This window comes from Macaca thibetana, chromosome 14, assembly GCF_024542745.1.
Source record: "Macaca thibetana thibetana isolate TM-01 chromosome 14, ASM2454274v1, whole genome shotgun sequence".
Lineage (NCBI taxonomy): Eukaryota > Metazoa > Chordata > Mammalia > Primates > Cercopithecidae > Macaca > Macaca thibetana.
In genome coordinates this window covers 87,131,226-87,142,250 of record NC_065591.1, presented here as the reverse complement: position 1 = coordinate 87,142,250, position 11,025 = coordinate 87,131,226, and the positions used below count along the sequence as shown (strand labels likewise).

Below are 11,025 nucleotides of genomic sequence, written 5' to 3'. Positions count from 1 at the left end.
GTGGTGGGGCGGCGGAGGCGGGGCCGCACTGAGGCGCTGCGGCGGCGGCGGTGGCGGTGGCAGCGGTGGCGGCTGCTCGTCCTAGCCTGGCGGGGGCGGGGGTCTGGAGGATGGGGGCGGGTGGAACAACGGGCCGGTGAGGAGCAGCCGCCGCCGTCTCCGCCGTCGCTGGGGCAGCTGCCGCGGTGGTCGCCTCTGGCAGTGCCGCTCGCTTTCGGGCAGTCGCCTCTCCTCCCGACATCCCGCCTTGAGGAGGCTGAGGCGGAATCGCGGGTGGCGGCGGGGGGACGGACCGGCCCCGCAGTGGCCGCAGTGACAGCCCGGACCCGGCCCTCCGCCCGCTTGCGCCTCGGCGCCCGTAGCCACGATGAACCGGGGCGGCAGCAGCCCGTCGGCCGCCGCCAACTACCTGCTCTGTACCAACTGCCGGAAAGTGCTGCGGAAGGTACGGGTTCGGCCCGGTGTCCTGCCGGCGAGGGTCGCTTCTTGCCGGCGGGGGCTTGGGTGGCTCGTCCCCGGGCGCGCACTGGGGGAGGCTCAGAGGGATCCCCGGGCACCGTCCCTCCGCAGGGACCGAAAAAAGGGGGCGTGGGTTGAGGGCGGGAGGGTTTGGACTGCTGCGGCTTTTTATTTCCGCCGGGACAGACGCAAGTCCGGAGGGGTTGGGATATTTTTTTCTTCCCTTGTTCTTTTTCTTTGGTGCCTTTGCTCTCCTTTACGGCTCATTTCCCTACCTTACTACCCCGGGTCAGCTCCTTCGGCGGCGGAGGGCGGTAGGGATCGATTCGATCCTCCTCCCTGTGCAGTTTAGCTGTTGATGGAGATCGGTGTGAAATCAGAGCAGCTGGGTCGGATCCCGAGGAACCTGGCTGGCCCCTCTTTGCTGTAGCTAACTCTTGCGAGTGTTGTTTTTGTTTATTCGGTTGCTTCTGCCTTGCGCGCCTTGCCCAACACCCCTCTTTTCAAATTGTTTGGATGGTCGTCCTGTGTCTGTAGTCTCGAAAAGGAACCAGTAAAGCATCTTGAACTTTATGCCCATGGGAAATGCAATTCGACCTGGCCAGTTCCTGAGGCTGGGGTTGGGGGAGGAGGAGACTGAGGTGGATGTGGGTTATTCCTCCTTAGCACCCCCCTCCCCCCCGTTGATCCAGAAAAATCAGGCGCACCATCAGTTTATTGCTGCTTCCTAGAGTGACTGATAGAAAGTTTACTCCAGTATTGTTTAGCTTACTTGGCTTAATCGCCCCGTGGGGAAGGACGAGAGGGATGGGGAAAGGAATGAAAAAAAGGTCTCTAGAGTTTTTGATCAGATTTTAACAGCTGCCCCAAAGTAATATTGTAATCAGTTTATTCGTATTCAAACTCTATTTTTACATTTTATTAAGTGGAAACGTTAGGTGAGATGCTTCTGTTTGTTCACTACAAATGAATTAAAATTGCTGAGCTGTGCAAATGCATCGGGACTGAAAGCGGAGATGAATATGGTACCGTTTTTAGTCAATATCTCTAAATACAGTTCACTTTGGGATTGTTCTTTCTACATTTTTTTTTAAAGGAAGAAAGAAAAAATCACGTAAGTAAGCAAGCTCAAATATTTGCGCTCTTTGTCCAAAAACTGTTTTTCTTCCTCTGTGGGTCAGGCCAAGTGCCAATCAAAGTTGTTTTTCAAGCCTCTTTTCCCTGCAGTAGGGCTGCTGCTTTTTTTTTTTTTTTCTTCCTATTTTATTTGAGAGCGTGAGAGCAAAGGGATTGCAGATTTGAGGTTAATTGAACAGTTAAATATGCCTTAAATTGTGTTTATTGGATATGTTTCTCTTGAAACAGATTTTTATTAAATGTGCATGTTGAGTATGTGCAGTTATTTTTTTCCATAAACTCTAGGATCAAATTACAGTTGATACTTGCTCAGCTCATTGTAGGGTAGCTTGTGAGAAATGTAATGGATCAGAAGTGCAGATCAGCTTAGCTGAATGTTAACTCTTTCACTGCAGGGCCAGATGTCATCTGAACTTAGCTTTCAAAAAAATGTATTTCTTAATTTTTAAATTTATGTTATGTCTTTGACATGAAAAAAATGTGTAGTTTAAGACACGTTTGATTAAAGTGCAGCCTGGTTAAAATGACAGCAAGTTATGTTTTTTAATTGAATAAGGAAAAAGAGCACTGTACTGACTTTGATAAAAAAAATTTTTTTAATGGCTCTGGCAATTTGTTAGGCTAATAAAATGTTTGGAGGTAATATTAGGCTTCAAAATGTATTTCATTTTTCTTTTGAGAGAGCTATGGCTATGGATCCATGACACTTTGCTAGCATTTAAGATATTACATCTTTCCTTTAGCTTTTAAGAAACTATTTCTGTTTACCTAGAAAGAACATCCTCATTTTTAGCCATTATTAAAAGAAACGTGGAAAAGGAGTATTCACATTTTCATATTTTATAATTGCTGTGCACATCTCTGCCAGTATTCCAGTTTTTAGTAACTCCAAGGTATTTAATACTGATTCATGCAGTGGCATGAAATAACTTAATGGAAATAAGATTCTTTGAGCCAGTTATAACATGACTTGGCAACATTTGCAGCTTTTTAAGAGTGCCACTTTGAAGTGCTCTTAAGAGAATCAGTATGTAGCATTTTAAATGTTTCATCATTCTTAAAATAACAGTGAAAAATTTATTTCTAATAAAGACATGTTTTTCTTGTTGATATAACTCTAAGTTAAAAGTCATCTGTAACTCTCAAAATGTGATGCTTTGAATTTATCTTATTTTCCATTTAATAAAGTGTTCAGTAATATAGCCAAGTGAGTCATAGCATTTTGAATGTTTCTTCAGTCTAATTCATAATGGAAGAATGAAACTCATGCTCATCCAGTGTGAATTACTTTTGATTTTATATTTCTATAGAATGATGGAAGAAGGGTCACCTTTATATGGGGCAGAAAGTGTTATTCTCTCAGTAAGTGGCTTAATTTGTTGCAGTGTGTTGAATTTTAGGGGAACTTCACAAGGAATGGAATTCACCTTCAAATGAAATAATTTAGTTTAACCCAATGCCTGAATATTGAATTGTTTATTGTATGAGAATCACATTTATTCTTAGAAGTCCATTTACAGTTTTGATTTAGTATCCTCCAAAATAAAGAGACTTATTAAAATATTGAATGCACCTAATTTGGTAAACTTAGGTAAGTCAAAAGAATGGAGAGGTAAACCATATCCATAAATAAATGAACCATCAAAACTATCCTGAAATCCCTAACTCTTAACTCTAACTTGCTCTATTGTCAGTGATGTAGTTCAGTAAAGTTTTTATTAAAAGAGGAAATGCTTCTATTTATTTTATAAAGTTAACGAGTTTTTAAGTTGAATCTTTTACTTGAAGAAATTCAAGTGATAACTAGAAGAACATAATCTTTTAATTTGAAAAGTGATGTCAAACTGCATTGAGGAAGGTAGGTAATTATCAGTCCACTCATCTTCCAGTAAATAAAAAAAGTGGCATATTGCAATGTACTTTGGGTATTGAGCAGTTAGTGCTACTTGAATGAATAGTTCTGTCCTCTAAGTTTAGATGATCTAACATTTAAACTTTTTTAATGTAAAGATAGTTATAGTGATATATCTTTGTATTGTTATTGCACTTTTCACTTTGTTATATGATCATATATTTTGACAGCTTTTTGATGGTTTTATAAACAAAGATACTGTCAAAATGAAAAATACTAGATTGAGGGCTGGGCATGGTGGCTCATGCCTGTAATCCCAGCACTTTGGGAGGCCGAGGTGTGCGGATCACGAGGTCAAGAGATCGAGACCATCCTGGCCAACATGGTGAAACCTGTCTCTACTAAAAATACAAAAATTAGCTGGTCGTCGTAGCATGTGCCTGTAGTCCCAGTTACTCAGGAGGCTAAGGCAGGAGAATCCCTTGAACCTGCGAGGCGGAGTTTGCGATGAGCCAAGGTCACACCACTGCACTCCAGCTTGAGCAACAAGAGCAAAACTCTGTCTCAAAAAAAAAGAAAAAAAAAAGAAAAATAGTAGATTGAACTATATGGGCCTCATTTTTATAGTCAAAATTGTTAAGTAATAGCAACTTTATATGGTTTAGCCAATAAAAGGTATTTGCTTTATCTGTGGACCACTAGTTACATTATGCCTTGGTTAATCAGTTTTCTTGTGTTACATATTTTTGATTGTCAAAGGCAGTTTTTAACTTGGTTATTTTAAATATCCTAAGCAGAGATCAAGTAGTAAATTCGTGATGGCAAACCTTTATGCAACGGTTTTTAAACTGCTTCGTGTGGACCCTTAAGATTCTTTGGGGTTTTAAAATGCTTGAGTTGCATTAAATTTTTAAGTATGTTTTAACTTATTTTAAAATTGTAATTTAAAAATATGGGTACCCCCAAATATGTACACATAATTTGAATACGCTGGAATCTACCACCATTATCTTTCATTACAAAATTATTCTTGTGCAGGTCTTGAATTTTTTTTTGTTGCTGTGTCATGTATGAGAAAGATTGTCATTGATTGTGAAGGCACTGGCTTATTCAAAAGAATTCCTTGCATATTTACTTAAGTTAAATGTTTACTTGTGAGAACACAAATTTATTGTTATCAGTAGTTGTTACTTTATTACTAAAATACTTGAAAGTTGCTTGGTATATTTATATGCTTTATAGTTCAGGTTCAATAGAAGATTTAATTTGTAAAAAGTGGTCTGCTGCTTCCCCCAACTCCCCCCCACTAAATAAATACAAAACGTAACTACTAATGTAGTGATACTGGAAGCCACAGACGTGGTTGCCGTTAGGTCTTTGACAGATCTTTTGATTTCGAAGCAGAGTTTTCTCTGTAAAATGTTGATAATTTTTTACTTGCCTTACAGGTTGCTGTATAGTTGGAGAGAGATGTGTGTTAATGAACTTAGTAAACCATGTAAGAAAGAAAAGGACAAGTCTATGTATTTTTCCATTTTCCCAGACTGTCTTAGCTCTTTCTGTGTTGTGGGAATATATTTCAGTACATACTGAGTAATTTGGTTAATACTCACTTTTCTGTCCTGTTTAATTATTGCCTGTAAATGAGAGGTAAAGATTATGCTTTTAGTCAGAATGACTTTTTTTTTTTACTTATTTTTGATGTCCATATTTCTACTGTATTTCCCACCCCTGCACTTAAATAGTAATTCAGGGCATTGACTTTTGATTCTGAAATAATTAAATTGCCTCCTTGACACTTCAGCAGATAAGGGGAATTAGTATATTTAGTTTGTAAAGACTAAGAGTTAAGGAAAATTGTGCTTAATGAAAGTGGGGGTAAATCTAGGGTAAAGCAAAAATTTTTAATTATTTTAGTTTAGGAGAAGAGATGAAAGTAAAAGTCTCTTAACCTTTTCTCCCCATCTCTTCAGCCTTTTTATTTTCTTCCTTTGAAAGAACTGGATTATAACATTATCTCAGTTGATTCTTACAAACTGAGAAGATTTAAGTGGCCTGATCTCAGTCATACAACTAATAACAAAGAAATCCATTTAATTCTTAATACTGCCTTTGTAATAAGCTGTTTCAATTTGTCCTCTGCAATATTGAGGCTGCTAGGGAATATCCCTACTCCCAGCTTCAGCATCCGTGAATGCCCAAAGGCACCTAAGATTCTCCAGGTAATATTGGTTGGAAACATGAAAGTTAGCCACACTTTAAATACTATTGAAGATTAACTGAAGGAGTAGGAGAAGAGTAAGCTGGCTGCTTTTATCTCTCTTAACAGTTGTTTCACCAATTCCTTAGTAAGATAAAGCAGCAGTTCTCAAAGTATGGTCCGTGGATCCCTGTGGATCCAAAACCCTTTCAGAAGGCCTGAGAAGTCAAAACTGTGTTCATAATTATACAAAGACTTTATTTGCCTTCTTGACTGAGAGCAAAAGCAGTGGGGGTAAAACTATGCTAGCCCCTTAGCATCAATCAGGTTAGTAGCACCAAACAGTTATCACTGTATTCTTTACCACTGCACATTCAACAATGGGGAAAAAATTTCAGTATCACTGAATGTCCTTGAAGAAACAGTAAACATTTAAATTTTGCTGAATCTTGACCTTTTTGTGTCCATCTTTTTAATACCCCATATGACAAAATGGAAAGTATAAAGTGCATCCACTGCATAGCAAACTGGCTGGCTCCAGGAGAAAACTTGTGCAGTTGTTTTAGTTGCAAGCTGAACTAGCCACTTTTTTCATGTAACCCCATTTTTACTGGAAATAACACCTGTCAGACAAACTTTGGTTACTTAGACCTGGGTGTTTGATAAACATTCTTATAAATGAATAATATGACCCTGAAAATTCAAGGAAACTAATTGACAATATTTGCTGCCAGTGATAAAATTCAAGCTTTCAGGGAAAAAATAGAGTTTTAAAAAATATGTATCTGTCACCAGTAGCCTTAAAGCTTCCCGATTCTTAAAGGCTGTCCCCTTGAGATCAAGTATGATATTAGTGGATGTAATTTTTTGATAATGTATAATAAAATTTGTCAGTATTTGAAAGATTTATGTAACTCATTGAGCCAATATTTTTCAAAAGACCAACAGAGAAAGACATTATTAATTGGGGTCTTTCTTTCCTTTTCTGCCAAGAGCAGCCAATTAGAGAGCATAAAGGACAAGGTAATCTTTGTATCTGACTATTCTTTTTATCACTGACAATGATTATTGTCAGTTGTTTTCCTCTAGTTTTCAGGATCACTTTGCTTATTTTTGAGGAAATGTTTATCAAAATCATATATGGGTAAAATCCATTCAAACCGCAAAATGTACAAGTGGATTTTAATATGATATAAACAGTTGAGGTCATGGATATGATTTCAGATACCACATTGCAATTAGCCTTTAAGAAGCTATACTTGTTGAGTTTTAGTGTGGTATCAAAGAAAAATATTCACACTTACCTTCTTTTTCCAACTATATAGCTATGTCAGGTTCGATTTTTCTCGCATTGTTCAATCAAAACACATCACAGCAGATTGAATGGGGAAAATTTAGCTGTCTTGTATGAAATAGACATTAAAGAGATTTGCAAAATGTAAATGTCACTCTTCTCACTTTTTATGTTTTGGAAAATACAATTATTCCTAAAAATAATGTGATTTATATTCACATGTAATAGATTTTATTACTATTTTAAATGAATTAAACATCTCAAAGTTTTCTCGGGTTTAATTTCTAATACAATAAATGTTGGCAGTTATAACCCACACATAAACAAAGGTTCTTTGGGGTCCTCAATAATTTTTAAGAGTGTGAGGGGGTTCCAGGACCAAGACATTTATGAACTACTAAGCCAGAGTTACTACTGATGCCAGTATATGGTATATATAAGTGTAGTTCTATGGGGAAAATAAAAAGCTTAATACCACTGATAGAAAATGTTGGTAAAGCCAACTCAGTTACCTCTGTTTGGTGTGTGTATGACTTGCAGATGCTGTCTACCACCCTTTCAGTGACGTCCTAGAAGCTTCTCTACTACCACAGTAACTGGCTAACTGGAAATGATCTTTCCCTAATTTCCATGAGCATCTTTTTATCTGATAGAAACCAGGGAGGGAAAAAAACAAAGTTCTTTCACTTGGAAGGAATATTCTCCTTTAGTACTGTGCAACAGCTGAAGAAAGGTCAAATCCAAAAATTATGTCCATTATACTGAATTGATTGGTTCTTGGCTGCAAGAGAAAGAAAGACCCTGAGTAGCAAGGTTAGCCTGTTTGGCTTGAAAGCTGAGAAGTGTGGGAGAAGCAGCAGCCGGAGGAACAAGAAAAAATCTGAGAGAAGAGACAGAACTGTTAATGCAGGGTACTGATAACAAGCATTGTTAAGATTAAGACAAAGGAAAACAGAACCACTGCTGTAAACAGGAGATGGGATAGTTCTGAATGTGGGAGTCCCTAAATAAATCCACAAAGGTACAGTGGACTTTCTATGTGTGTGTGGTGGGTTTGCAGGGGTGGGGTAGAGGGGGTGTGGTACACTATACACAAAAGCTATGACAGCCAGCAACTACCTGCATTCAGTGTGGTCTTGAAGGCATAAGCATAAGGGTCTATTTACTCTGTCTGACTAGATCTGGTGAGACCTATAAGTGACTAGCTGTATCTAACTTGTCCCTTAGACATCACTGTGATAGGAGTAGAGATAGTGGGCAGGAAGTGGAATTCACTATATAAAGTAAATACATTACCAAGCAAAAACGTTTAGTCATGTGTCCCCATAACAGTTCCTTAAACCTATGTGATTTAAACTATTTAAAATATGTATCCTATGTAATCTAAACCTGTAGTTACCATATAGAATTACTATTTGTCTTTCAAAAATCCGAAGAAAGACTGTTCTTCAAAAGTCTGATGACATTTCCAAAAAGCCTTTTCTAATCTTCCAACTCTTCCTTCTCTTTCTATCCTCTGGACTGCCATGATATTCAATTGCACTGCATTTATTGCACTTAGCATACTGAATTATAATTAACAATTACATAAACATTTCTCCAACTAGGTTGCCTCTTATTTGGGATCTAGTTAATGGACAGTTTATTGTTAGCAAAATAGGATTTTGATTTAAAAACATTTATTTAAAAAATATCAGTAGCATATTTATATTAGATACAATACAATATAGCCACTGTATGAAAACTTTTCTCATTTTCCAAAATACGGCTGTTCTTTTATGGCTTTATTTTGTTCTCTTTATAAGAAACACTTTCAGAAGTGCCATAGCAAAGATTATTTGAGAAAATAATCTTTGAGTGCATTGGTGCCTGGACTTTTTTGCTTCTTTGTTTTTGCTTTCAAGCATTTCATCATCCTTGTGGCCATGAAAATGTTTCAATTAAATACATCACTTTTGAAGGAAATTCTAATAGAGAGCAAGAATGTCCCGTCAAGACACCAGCCTTAGCTGCTGGTCCTTCTCAGAAATGTAAAGTGGCCATTGCTTTTAAATGGACACATGCTCCACTTCTTGGAATCTGTTAGTGTTTTATAAGGAATGGCTGTTTTTGAGTAGTTAAGAGTATACCTTCAAAATTCCAAGATTCTAGGTGAGCCTAGGGTTCCAGTTTGACTTTAGAATTCTGACAGCCTTTCAGTCTTCTACTTCCACAAGCCCTTTACTTTGAAAGTCTCCCAAACCAGCTATGAACCCCTTGACCAGCAGGCACTCCCTTGGTAAATGTGAAATAGAGTTGTTCATAGGCCCAGACTACCCCATAACTAGCCTTTACTTTTTAGATCCATGCAGAAGTGAGTCATTTATTGGTCTGTGGGCCAGTATATTGGCTGCCTCTTGAGGGACGCATGAATATCATAAGATATTTTATTCCTATTTAGGCTGGTTGAAATATCTTGCCTTATGCTGCCTAAAGTTTCTAATAAGGTATGACAGGCATTTAACCTTATGTTTTACAAAGAATGTATTGAAAATATTATATGTGAATAAATAAGACCAAAAATTAAAATGGCTGATTTAGGGCTATATTATTTCTTGCACCACCAGGCACTTCTTAACAAGTATAAAATACGTATTTTAGTAAGACTTATTTTCTTTTTATTCCCTGCTAATTAATAGCTACTTGTAATGGAAAGATATGTTCTTCTTTCTAGATACATATTTTATTTTTACATCTTCCTATACTGAAAAGATGGAACTAGTCAGTTGAAGAAATGAAAATTATCTTTTCAGTTATCAATATATATGCTGAATATTTAGAAGGATCACATTTACCTCATGGGTACTAAAACTGGGTTTTGTAGAAGATCATTGTAATTATCTGAGACTGTGACTCTTACTTCCTTTTTTTTTTTTTTTTTTTTTTTGAGATGGAGTCTTGCTCTGTCACCCAGGCTGGAGTACAATGGCGCCATCTCGGCTCACTGAAACCTCCGCCTCCCGAGTTCAAGCGATTCTCCTGCCTCAGCCTCCCAAGTAGCTGGGATTATAGGTGCCCACCACCACGCCCAGCTAATTTTTTGTATTTTTAGTAGAGACAGGGTTTCACCATGTTGGCCACGCTGGCTTCAAACTCCTCACCTCAAGTGATCTGCCTGCCTTGGCCTCCCAAAATGCTAGGATTAAAGGCACAAGCCACCCGGCCCAGCTGTGACTCTTACTTTCAAAACACATTTTAGAATATCTATAATAACAATAGCTTCTACTGAATACTGCTTGCGTGCCATAGTCTATGCTAAGCATTTAAGCTCTGCATATGTTATCACATTTAAGCATCACAACCTGCAATGAATTATTACTCACAGATTATGCATAAAGAAACTGGGGCTCACAGGGCATTCTTAACTTCTTAAAGGTTATAGTACCAGTAAGTGACAGACTTAGGATTTGCAACCAGGTTGAACTCCAAAGCCTGGCTCATTATGCAGGTATAACCACTGCCTTGTCTTATATTTCATGTTTTTCTTTGTGTAAAAGGCTGTTATAAAATGTAAAACTAATGAAACTTAATAGGACCTGATTATTCAAGAGTTTATAGGAGTGATTTCAAATTCATATGTATTCTATCTTATTTTTACATTAGAAATGCAAAAAATTATTTTATAAGATTAAATCTATTGAGAAACACATTAAAGTTCTTATTGAACAGTTTTAACCTGTATAGTTATCTCTTTTATGTGTGTAAATCCTAATTATGTGACCATTCTTTCTTAACCTCAAGATTTTTTTTCCTAATTTACCAGCATACTTTGCCCTCCTCCTCCTGCCAGCCAGTCATTAATTAGTTCAATAACATTGAATCATTTAATACTGCTCTAGTGTCTGTGACAAAAGATATTATCTGGAAGCATTTTGAGTTTAAGTATGTGTCTCGCAAATTGGACCTCTAAGAAATATTCTCACTTTTTTGTAAGTTTTTTTCAGTAAAGCAATTATTTATGAAGATAAATAATAACATGAATGCCCATTTCCACTACTCGTTTGGCTTTCATTATATGTTGAGACAAAAATTTTGTTTAAAGGA

The 11,025-nt window shown here is 37.6% G+C and overlaps 2 protein-coding genes across 4 annotated transcripts in view; both read left to right on the top strand.

Annotated features, from left to right (window-relative positions):
- The window catches only part of CWC15 (CWC15 spliceosome associated protein homolog), a 408,388-nt gene that overhangs the window by 109,177 nt on the left and 288,186 nt on the right, over positions 1–11,025 (top strand). The window lies entirely within an intron of this gene.
- Positions 1–11,025, top strand: part of SESN3 (sestrin 3) — a 62,616-nt gene that overhangs the window by 1,291 nt on the left and 50,300 nt on the right. Inside the window, exon 1 of one of the 2 annotated variants that reach the window (XM_050758036.1) lies at positions 59–445. The exons of the other annotated variant lie outside the window; for it this stretch is intronic. Within the exon in view, the coding sequence (XP_050613993.1) occupies positions 368–445 (78 nt within the window). The 5' untranslated portion in view covers positions 59–367. Of the gene's footprint in view, positions 1–58; positions 446–11,025 lie in introns of those variants that run through there. 2 annotated transcript variants of the gene reach the window in all.